Here is a 12452-nt window from a genome sequence, read left to right as displayed (position 1 = left end):
GAAGTGTCCCACTGAGTGGCTAGAGAAGACATTAAAATCATTCTTCATTGTAATATCCCAATTATAAAGACAAGGAAATGAAGGACCAGGCAGGACAGAATTGCACCCCCAAACCTCAGAGCAAGGAAGAGGGCTAAGACGGGAATACAGCTGTTCCTTCTATGGCAAGCCCAGGGCTCTGTCCACAGAAACAGCCTCTTGCTCTCTTTCTGAAGCAAGGTGCTTGCCCACCTCTTCACTGCCTCTTCTCCCAAACTATATAAATGTGAGTTTAGATAAAAGGGCAATAATGGGTCAAAACTAGAGAGCATTCTGGTTCAACCAGCCAGGTTGTTAGGCAGGTTATTACAAATGTCATCATTCGGGAGTTGCAGTTATCGCAGCTGATAAGCCTTCCCCTATAACCACTGTCCTCACCCCTCAGGACCAAGCCAAGTGCTCTGGTCATAAAAGGGCCCCTCATAAGACTACAGAGGTGCCTGGGGCCTACATTCTGCTCTAAACTGGCCCAGCCACGCCTGAGCTCCTGATCCTCAAGTCACACCCATCTCTAGGTCCTTAGCACAGGTTTGGGTCTACCAGAGGCTCAGTAAGTCTCTCACTGTCAGAGGAGGAGGCTGGAAAAAGAGCTGCTATTTCTTACACTTTACTCATTATTCAGCACCCCAAGATATTTCTCATAACAATTCCTTCAAATATCCCTTGATGCTCAGACATGCAATATACAGTTAAGCAGCAGCAGTGAGAAGAGCAAAATTATAAACAGATTCACTTTCACCTCTTGGGTTTCTCAAAATTAGTTACCAAAAAATAAAGTTATTAGGTTTCATTTCTCTTTGTCAATCTGCATCAGTCACCACAACTAAATTTATCTCTTGCCTTCTAATAAAAATAAACAAATGTACATATGCAAACACCTCCAAGTGTGTGTATATGTGTATAAATCCCGTCAGGATACCTGAAAGCCAAGGAGCTGCCTAAGAAGGTCTCTTTCATTCACAGATCATGTTATTTATTATCATCTTACATTTCAATTACTATTCTAATCAAGGCAATCATCAAGTCAGATTTGTATTTTGCAACATTCTGTTCAAGAAATTCAGAAAACAAACTAAAATAATTAAAGGAAATCTTTAAAAAGAATTATCTATATAAATTTTAATTAAGTAAAAGAATGTATATGTAATAATAACACTAACCTATAAAATAAAATCCTGCATTTGGGCTCAAGTTCTTCCAAGCTGTATGCCTTTTACATGTCATATCTCCATTCTGAGCCTCCATTTCTTATTCTACAAAATGAAGGGGCCAGCAATTTCCAAGGTCCCATTTAGCTCTTAAAATGATGTGAATTTTTAATCTTGGACTTATTCAGTACTGAGGCAGACAATGAGAATATATAATGAAAATAACGAAATTCATGCTTTAAAGTAGGTCTTAATGGAAAAGCCAAAAAAGAGACACCCGCTAAATTATGAACAGCTGATCTGTAATACACACAAAGCTGGCAGACGCAAATTGCCTCTCTCTTCTCCTCCTTCCTCCACCCCATTCTCCCCAGAGTCTAAGGCCTAACCCTCCTCGTCTTCCCGAGGGCCTTAGTGATTTCCCGATGACCTAATGATCCAGAACCACGATCCATTTGATCCAACAGCCTTTTCCCCCACCTCCTTTCTTTTCCCTCAGAAGGATTACGAATAAACACACAGGCATTCCCCCACTCTTTCCCTGCTTTTACTACTCATTCTTTCTATGAGCAACCACACTGTGATTTGGTTGCCTTTCCAGAGCCCATTCCCCATGTTTTAACAACTGTTGATCTGGGGATCCACAGTCCTTCTCAGTCCAGATGGCCAGGGTGGGGGAACTAAGGCTGAATCCAGAACCCTGGTCTAAGCCAATCAGTGCAATCACTTCCCCTCATTCAAAGCCTTTGATTCAGGGGCTAGACGTGACCAACCTGGATCCAGTCAAGTGAATCAGTGGCCCTTTTCAGCTGTGACCAGCACATAAGTTTGCATTTTCCCAATGGACTGTTGGATGGGAGGTACTGCAGCCACCTCACCTCTATACAGAGCATAAGAACAAAGCTTCTGGAGCCTTCCAGAGCCAAGTGGACAGAGCAGAGAGATTGCAGCCCGATAGCATTATGGGAGCTCCTAAATCTAGCTCCACCTGAATTATTAGTCACGAGAGACAATGCATTCCCTTTTGTTGTAACCAGTCTGGGTTGTATTGTCTGCCAATGTGCAACCAAAATGTGTATACATTCAATACGGAAGCTCAGCTCTACTATTTCCTCACACTGTCGCCCTGAGCAAGTTACTAGTCTCTCTAAACTCAGTAAAATGGAGGTGACTCCAATATTAAATGATTATTGTGAGGATTTAAAGATATGTAAACACTGATCACAGAGGCCCTGGCAAGTGCCAGGCACTCGGGAAATGGAGCTTCTATTGTTATTTTTGCAATAGCATTGGGAAAATCTCTCCTTTCCAACCAATATGTGAAGGAACAAATGAACTAACCTTATTAATGCTGACAAGAATAAAAGTAGAACTGGTACAAAAGGCTAGCTCTAAGATTTGGAGTAAAATTACAAAAAGTAACAAGTCAGAACCTTAAGATTCAAGCTCTTGAAGATGTAGGAAAGTATCTTTTAGAGTTTCTTCATCTCTAAGTTCTCTTTCAACATTGATTTTTCTCCAATTAAACCTCTTTCTTTAAACACCAGTGGCTAAAATATGTAAGCATGGAAATCATAATGATTTGTAGTCATTTAATTCAATGGTATTTTTTGCACTTCAGACAATACAGGTTAAGCAAACTTTATAGTATGAAGAATATAGAGAAATCTGCTTTATAACACCCCAAACTCCAGATCCCAATATCACAATATGACCAGCTACTATAGGTTAATATTAATTTATAATTCTTATTTTTCAATAGTCTCTGCCATAACCATGTCATTTTTGCAGTGCTTTCTAAATCACTAGTGAGTGGTAAAAACAAATACAGCCATCGTGATTTAATCAGAGACTTCACTGTTGAAATGCCAGCCAAAGTAGATACATTTAGAATAGAAAATGGATAACAAAAAACACTTACAGGCTCATTAATAAGAAGGCAATTAGGTCTTCTGGGAAAATTCATTTTCTAAAAGAATGCTAAAGCAAGCTATAAAACGCAAGTAAAATTGTGTTTTGACATGAATAGTGTACACTGTCTATTACATCATAATTTTTCTCTTGAGAAAACTGACAAGAATCTGTTCTTAAATCTAAGCACAAAAGATAGTAAAAAGAACACTAGTGATATTTAATGCATTCTACCTACTAACTCCCATTCATTAAATCTGACTGTCCTATAAATGAGCTCCTTATTACAAAGATCCTTAAATTACATTTAGAAGAAAAAGGGAATTATGAAGCAAGAACTGCCGCTAGTAATGTCAGAGGGAATACTATTTCCTGTATCAACATAATATTAGGCTAAGTAAAAATGATTTGCATATCATGCTTGGTTCCTTAGACAGGATGTTTACTTTTAAATGTTCTTACACAAAAACATTTATAATGAACACTATTTAGCCTAATTTGTATCCCTATTATGAAAATATTTCTTTCAAAAGTGTCCAAGTGTTTCTTAAAAAAAAAAAAAAAAAAACTGTACGGCATTGTTCTTTTGATGTGTCTGGGCTGTTAAACTATAATCAAGTAAATACTGAAAATAAATATATTTCCAGGGAAATCTGTTCCATGCTGTAATTCTACTTTCACAATTCTCTCACAATTCTGCAGTAAAGTACATGTGGCAAATCTTTTCATGAGCATTCTTTGTCCTAGAGCAGTGTTTGTCAAAATTAAATGGTTCAAGCAAATCACCTGGGGTTATTATTAAAATGCAGATTGATTCAATAGGTCTGTGGGGTAGGACCTGACAGACTGCCATTTTCAACAAGTTCCCAGGTGATGCTGATGCTGCTGGTCCATGGTTCACAATTTAAGTAGCAAATTCCTAGGGCACCAAGCAATTGGGGAATGTTATGACCATGAAGCAAATCCGCTGTTAACCCCTGGGTGGGCAGTAAGGACCCTTGAAAGGCTTCTCTCTTAAAAATGCCGAATGATCTAGGACAAATCACATCTCTAAGACGAATCATGTCAAGGAGATTTAGCCATCCTGTCACTTAAGCAACCACTCGGTCACCCCCACGGCCCAACAAAGATTCGGGGAATTTCTGTGGCTGGACAGCTGCTGCCTTGGGCAGGGTTTGGGGAACTGGCCTATTTGCAGCTAGTTAAGCAGCAGGTTGTATTGGGAAGCTCTGTATAAATAGACCCCCATCTAGAGGAAGACCTATTTTCTCAGTGAAAGTATGGTATTATATAGTAAAATAAAATGCAGTATATACATATATGTCATTTATTTTCCATCTCACTTTCTCCATCCATGAAACAGAGGAAATAATTATTCATTTTCAATAGTCTTTCCCAAGAACATATGAGAGGGGTTTGATCACATCACTAGCTACCCTTCTTTCTAATCTTAATACTTTGGATTTAGTTCAGTTACTGTACCAATACATATATACACATATCTGTATACCTATGCACGTACATATACATGCACATTTACATCCATCGGCTTCCTCAACAAAAGGCAAACAATAACTCAACCAGACAATATTTTATTTGGATTTTTTCCACCTGAGCTCCTAGAATGACACCTGTAGAGGAATTCAGCACTGTCCGATTCATTTTTATTAACAGAGCTCTAGAATTAGATATAATGGAAACATGGATTATTGCATTCAGGACTATTCAATTTGCTTCTACAACAATTGTAAGTGACCAAATACATCACTTGTGGTTTTCATGAATTATCAACATGTGGGAAAACGGCAAAGTACCACAACAGCCTCATGGTGATCCTTACATCCCAGGCCCACTGGTTTTCCAGAATCTCAGCAATCTGAAAAACCTCAGACGGTTTTTATTACTAAAATATTAACTACAAATCAAAATAATTCCCTTAATTCTGGTCAAGAATACAAAAGGAAAATAAACATACCTTCCACAACATAATCTTCATGGAACTAATAAAATCTTCTGTGTTTCTTTAGGTTTTATGTTGCTTTAAGAATATATGTCATAAAACACATCTCCACTGAGATGGATGTGAAGTTTCTGTAATATCAACCTCTAGAGTTCACAAAAATGTCAAATATTTGAACACTGAAAAATTTTTTGAAGTTTTCCAAAGTATACTGTATGTAAGTTATCTCAGTTATCTAAAAAAAATCAGGTACTGCAGCACTCAAATTTTTCAGCATGATTTACAAAAAGGAACTTAAAGGCTCATCCATTCGGAGGTATATAAGCACAAACAAACATTTGGTGACATTAAAAGATTATTTAATGGATATGAAAATTTGTGGGATTTTTTTTTGCTTTTAATTAAAAAGAAAATTAGTCTGAATGATGTCTTCTCCACTTGTTTTGTTGTCAAATACCATTCTAAGAATATAATAAATTGATAGAGTACCATTATTCAGTAACTCTGACAAAGTGTGAGTTTTGATGAAAAACAAGTCATGTTCAAAAACAATTACAACCTTTTTTAGGCAAAGAGTAACGCCATTTGATAAAGGAAACAGACGAGAGATGTGATCAAAGGGTAAAGTCTGGGAAGAAAACACAGAGGGAAATTTTTAAATCCACAGAATAAGTAATGGATGTGTTTGGACAAAGGCGAAGGCTGATACCAATAAACAAGTCAAAATCGGATTTTTTTTCCTCTTCAGAAAATTAAGTAAAAGATCAAACACACACACACACACACAAACACACACACACACACCAGAATTCAAGTGTTTTTGTTTTGTCTTTTAGAACAATCTGTAAACTCTCTTGATGTTTCCTGCTCTAAATCTTCCAGCATTTCTGTCCCTGCTCTCCCTGAAGAGCAAGTAGGGGAAATGGGAACAGCGTGAAGAGGGTTGCCATGCCTCTGGCCAGCAGCTCCATATTTAACAAGTTTTACACTGTGCATCTTCAACACAACCTAGAGCAGGCCTAGGTCACTGGTCCTCAAGAGTCTTACTAGGCAACAGCACAGTTTCTCTGGATGGGATCATCTCATACGAATTAACTATATGTTGAAAGGCCATAAAAAAACATGTTAAAACCATCATTGTCAGAAATATGAGATTTGGCGGGAGGACTGGCATTAGCACTGGGTACCAGTTGCATCACATTTTCTTTTTTTGAGAACGTGTCCTGCACCAAAAGATATTTGGTGAAAGGAAAAAGGCTGTCATTTTGTGTATATGTGTACAGGGCTTTGTTGTTGTTAGAGAGGAGTAGGAGGGAGTGTGGGAGAGGGGTGGAGTGGCAGAGGGGTTGATTTATTTTTCAAATTTACATTTATGAACACAAAGAGAAAAGCTGTCAGCAGCACAAACACCAAAGCCCAAATATCAGCCAGACCTGCCTCTTCCCGTCTGGGTAGGCCAGACACAAGACGACATCTCACAAGCCAGGAAAATCAACAGAGTCACATGTAAGGGGACTAGGGAGAGAAAAACCAGTTCTGGGAAATCTCCAGTTACATAACATTACTAGTGATTAGAAATTTGGGGTTTTAATGAATCAAGGAACTGAGGGATACTGGCCAATCAAAACCAGAAAACTAAAAGGCAAACTCTAAAGCAATCTGGCTCCAATGTATTTTCCTCATAGGAAATAAGTATAAGAGAAATTAATGTGCACACAGAGGCAGCAAGGCAGCCATGTGTAAAGTGGCACTATTTAGATGAGCTCCAAGGACCTAAAAGATCCCAGTGAGTGCACAATTACAGTGTGACATGCCAGGAACTCTATCCATGACAGGAGGATTTTGAGCTGCATTTCAAGGCTCACATCACACTAAAGAGACAATAGTCCCTCTCTAGGTCACTGACAAGACTGCATCTAAAAAACTGCACAATTTTCTCCACACTGAGATGAAAAAGCTGAACCAACAGTTGAACAAACAGCCCAAGAAATTGACTACAAACATATTGCTTCTCTAGTTAAAATATTGGGAATGTTCACAGGGACCCTCTCACTGCTTTTCAATGCATCTTCAATACCACCTGGAGCAGACGTAGGTCATGATTCACACAAGATGAGTAATTTAAAAAATAAAGAGGATAGCTCCCCACACTGTACTGATAAAATTACAATCTGGCCAATTCAGGGCACTTATATTTAATAATGATTAAAAAGAATGTGTGACCAAGTGGAAAAATAAAACAAACAAAAAAGCCAACCTGAACCGCCTGTACTCACTCACCAGGGAGGGTGCAGTAAAGAGCTAAAGCTAAGGCACTTCAGCTACCTTCAAGTAGAATGATTACACCCCAGAGAGCTGCATAAAACTCTACAGTTTACAGGGCCTGTTCTCATAAATTCCTTCATTTGATCCTCATAATGGCCATGTGGAAAGGCTGGGACAGATATTACTATCCCTGCTTTACAGATGAGAAAGTTGAGTTTCCTAGTCCCTTCATTGGTGACTGGTTTTGTCAGTCATCTGAATCCTAGTGCAGAAAACTTTCTAACACTATGATACTTCCCAGCTATGCTAAATAGCAAGAAAGGATAGCTACAAAACCCACTGAATAAACCTTAGCACATCTTTGTGTTTCTATGTGTCAGTGTCCCTAGATATAACATGTGTCATTTTAAGTGGGAGATTAAACGGAAAGAATATAAACATAAGTTGAGATTTATAGAAAGTTCTGGCTTGAAAGAAGCTCAGGCAACCTTTTCATATTTTAACTCCACAAGCTAAGGGAAAAAAGCAGAATGATGAAAATACTCTTAAATTTGTTTCAAGTAACACAGGATAGGATAGGACATCTCAAAAATCCAATAATCCTCAGTCTTTCAAAATTTGCTTCTGAAGCATACCACATGAGGAATCACATGAGGATTTTTGAAAGTGGTAAACTGAACTTACTGGGTGTGACTTACAAGACACATTTCATGGGATATTTCTAAACTCTGTACATATATTTGTTTTAGATTTTCAAAGCATGTTTATTTAAATTTCTCAGTAGAAATGAAAGCTCATCATCTAAAGAACAATATAAGAAAAACAGCAACAAGGAATACACCTCCAGTCTCTAAATCTATGTCTTTTCAACAAGCCTGATTGCCATAGGATTTGGTAACAGTAGAATACCAAACAGTTTTCGACAGCCAACAAAAGAGAAATGGTTACAAAGCAAACTTTTAATTTCTGGAGAAGGGCAGATCTGCAATCTGACTTTAAACTCAGGTAGTAAAAGGCATTCATTTCTGGGTATATATGTAAACCCTGAATGGCAAAATCTGAGACACAGTCCAGTGAGAATTGCATTTATTAGGACTACTCATTTTTTTAATTAAATATAACATAAAGTCTACTGTTAGGCTTTTGTCACTAAAGAAAACCCAGGCATATTTAGTTAATTACTTAGAATGGAGTCTAAGAACACAATTGTTCATTAGAGATATCTGAACTCCAGTGATCGGAAAAGCTCATCTGCACATTCTACTGGAGGAAATTTTATATTTACTTGTTGATTAAGGAGTAAATAACACCTGAAAAGAGAAAAGGAAGAATTTCTTTCCTGCTGAAAATATATCCATCAGCTGTTGAAGCTAATAGTTGCAACTCTCGAATACATCTAAGTTTAATCATGCAACTGGTCGAGTACAAACTTTCAATTAAACTACAAAAGCAAAGGCTCTCTGTGCAGAGACAAACACTGTGCAGAAATCAATACTCACTCCAACCCGCCTGCATGTAATGACATGTCAAGCACGGTTCCAACATTAAAGGGCATTATATGTCAAACGCAGGCAGTAATGTTCAATCCGGAGGGAATTAAATTAAGCCATTGGGTCATTCATTGCATATAGCAGTAGCCATCTGCATACATCACCTAAATACATAGCCTTTCCTCGGCACCCTGCATTTCATAATCACTGCCTGAAAGCACAACACACGCGGCCACCTGAATCTGTTTACCTAACTCCTTTTACAGAGTTCCAAAGGCGACGGGGGATGCAGGTTGGGGGCGGAAGGAAAAGAAACTGTTGGTCTAAAACAACAATTTGGGTTTATTTGCAGGAAACCGGGCAGCCACAACAAGGAAAATTGGGAAGTACAAAGTAAGTTCCTTCTCCACGGCCTCAGCCAGGAGCGCGACGGTCGCTTTCCTGGTCTTCTCCATCCACCCTCCGCCACTTCTGCGCCTCCATCTGCACTGCGAACCCAGGCAGCAGATGCGCTCAGCCACCACCGAGCTGGGTGAGTTGCCAGAAAAGTTGTCAGGACCAGCGGGAGGCAGACAAGCACCGGGAACCCGCTCCCCAGCGTCCACCTGGTGAAACTTCAGAGCCCCCAGAGGAGAGAACGAAAGAAGCAGCCAGCCTACGGGAAGGATAACAAAGCTGGAAGGGAACACAGGACCGACGGGAGAGATGCGGTTCGCAGGGCTTTAACTTAAACCCAAAGGGTTCCTACGCGAGACCACACCACATCCCTTCTTTTGGGTTCTCCAGGCGGGCAGCAGTCGTTTGCAGCCCCCAGCCCCCAGGCCGGCTCCGGGAGTCCCGGGCCACTTCGCGGTGGCCTTGCCGGGTGAGCGGGCTTCCACTCCCGGGTCAAGCTTTCCCGACCCGGCGCCCAGACGCCTTGGCGCGGTTCCTTCGAATCACATTTCCAGATACCGTACAGGCTCCGCCAAGCACACACACGGAACACGCTCCGGGCAAAGCCATAACCCACAGACAAGTCCAGAAGCAACCCAGCGTCGGAGGAGGAGAAGAGGCTGGGGGAGGGATGGGGAAGTAGTTAGACAATAGTCAGGGGAGGTTATTCCTGGGACAAAATCCGAGGTCAGTCCCTGCGAGTGTCCACATTTCTGACAATGGCTTCCCGGGTAATTTTTTGAACACTCGAGTGGGAACCAGCAGCAATCCCGCACCACGAACAAGAGAGTAGCCGTCTCCAGAGTCGCAACTACTTTTTTTTTCTTTCTCTCTTCCCCACAAACCCAGAGCCGGCTGCGCTGGGCTCCGAGGCCACCAGTTTCCCGGGAAAAGCACGGTCTCCACTCGCTGGCATACAGCGCTGCCAGCCCGCGCCCCCGGCGAGCCTCACGAGGAACAATGGGTCGCGGAGCTGAAAGTTACCTGCGCCAAGTGGCGCTCAGCCCGGTGCTCCGGATCCCACCTGGACCAAACTCGGAGAACAGCTCTCCCTCTACCCTGTACCCCCCGGGCCGCAGAAGCTTTCCCCAAATCGCTGCCCCCGGCCGTTGCACGGAGCCGGCTTCACCCCTCGCGATCCCCGAGCCGGGACATTGGTCGGGGTTCCGGACGCGCCCCCACCACCACCACCCCGGTCACTCACCTGCGGACAACTGGCCTTGGGCAAACGCCAGAAGAGGCCATGGGGAGAGGAGGCAAAGCGCCACAAAAGCAGGCAGCACCGCCGCCGCCGTATCCATGTCGAGTTTGGGAGAAGTTTCAAGCAGCTTTGCAAAGAGCTGCCGGGGGGATCGCAGCGAAATCCACGAGTGCGGGTGGCGGCCGGGCCGCGCGGGCCGAGGGCGGGCAGGCGACAGGAGCCTGCCGCACTTTGCCTTCCTTCGCTGATGCCAAACTACCTCGGGGGCGAGAGCGGGGCCTGCGTCGCCGGTCGGCCGCGGCTGCAGCTCTCCATGCTCGGTGGAGGCTGCTGGGGTTCGTCCAGAGTTACTTTGCTCAGGGAGGGACGGGGGCGGAGCCGGGGTGACGTCGCCCGGCGGGCTCGGGGCGCTTCGGAGGAATGCGAGCTCGGGCGCGCCGCCTCCTGCCGGAGAGATGCGCGCCAGCCGGACGCGCGCCCCGAGCCCCGCGCGCCCGCCGCCTTTGTTCGCCGCCGCGCCCGCCGCCTTTGTTCGCCGCCCGCCGCCGCTCGCGGGAGCGAGTGGGAGGCATCAGAAATCTGAGTTAGAGGGGAGGTAATTTGGTGACCGGTTTGGCCAGGCCACAGAAGACAAGCGCAGAATCCCCCGCCGCCCAGGGAGAGGCGGCCTGGGGCTGTTTCCCCACGGTCGGGATCCCACCCGAGCGGTGGCGGGTGGAAAGAAGCGGGCGTAGGCGCACCCTAGGGAATCACCCAACCCCCATTGAAAACTTACACTTCCTTCTTCATGAAATAGGGAGTCAGAACCCACCCCCACAGAAAACTTATTATTCCTTATTCATATAATAAATAGAACTTGAACCAAAATAAACGTTCGGTAACTTTCCAGTGTGAACAGCTGGCTTGTCTCCTTTCTGGTTTATTTGTCATTTGCCGAATATTTGAATTCATTCCCTGCTTCACTGAACTTTCTGAAACCTTTCAGCCTTTTTCCACTCCTCCCTTCACCTAAGAACTGAATCAGGGCTTATTGTCCTTCCCTTTAATATCGGTCTGTGGAGTTGGAAAGATTAACTTTTTCAAATATGAATATAATATATAATAGCTCTTTAAGCCCTAAGTATTTAACAAAAGGAATTTACACCGACAATGAAAACAGCAACGAATGATTCATCTGCAAGGAGAATAATGCTATATTATGACAGAAAAGTATTTTACAGTTTGCTACTTGTTCGGCAGCTTGAAGTGGTTTCACCATATGCCATCTTCACTTGCTTCTGTGATGAGACTATATAGTGCATACTTTATTCTTTTTTGTAAATTATCAGATAAAATAGGCATGATCACAATTCAATAAACATTATAACAATTTTATTCAGAATTCTGATCTCATGTATCCTATTCCTAGAGCAAAATGTTTTGTTGATTGACAGCTGTCAGTTACTCAGACATCTTATCTTTAGCCTTGGTGAATCAAGACTGTGTGAATTCAATTTAATATAACATTGACATAATTTACCAAGCCACATAGTGTTCTTTTTTTCAAATTACATATATGCTATTCATGACCATGTTTATAACAGAACCTGAAAATAAACATACACGTGTGTATATACACACACACACATGCAAACTATATATGTGTGTGTATATATATGTATATATATGTGTATGTATATATATATAGTGTGTGTGTGTATAATTAAGAGGGAAAAGACTTTTTAAAAATTTGGTAAGAATAACACTTGATTAAACTGAATTCAGTCTTATAGCTGGCTCATTAGCATACCGACTAGCCCTGAACTTGACAGTTCAGTTCAGCATAGTTCAGTTCATTTTTCCTCAGGGTGCAATGTCGTTTTTGTTTTTTGTTTCATTTTGTTTTTAATTCATTAACCTATATCTGTTAGCACATCATCACCGTTTCTATTTCTTTGATTGAGGCACTCTCCTAGAACCCAGGTAACAAAAACCTGAAGGGCATACATTTTCCTTTTGCAGAA

The 12452-nt window shown here is 41.9% G+C and overlaps 1 protein-coding gene across 6 annotated transcripts in view; it reads right to left on the bottom strand.

Moving 5' to 3' along the window:
- Positions 1-10795, bottom strand: part of PTPRK (protein tyrosine phosphatase receptor type K) — a 604460-nt gene extending 593665 nt beyond the window's left edge. For 4 of the 6 annotated variants that reach the window (XM_037844175.1, XM_037844169.1, XM_037844171.1 and 1 more), the window contains exon 1: positions 10453-10792. In XM_037844175.1, coding sequence (XP_037700103.1) covers positions 10453-10549 — 97 coding nt within the window. In that variant the 5' untranslated portion in view covers positions 10550-10792. Of the gene's footprint in view, positions 1-10452 lie in introns of all 6 variants that reach the window. The other 2 variants (XM_037844170.1, XM_037844174.1) reach the window with 1 other exon arrangement.
- Positions 10796-12452: the final 1657 nt, after the last annotated feature.

This window comes from Choloepus didactylus, chromosome 7, assembly GCF_015220235.1.
Source record: "Choloepus didactylus isolate mChoDid1 chromosome 7, mChoDid1.pri, whole genome shotgun sequence".
NCBI lineage: Eukaryota > Metazoa > Chordata > Mammalia > Pilosa > Megalonychidae > Choloepus > Choloepus didactylus.
Note: the sequence above shows the minus strand (reverse complement) of the source record. Positions and strands in the feature narration are given on the sequence as shown.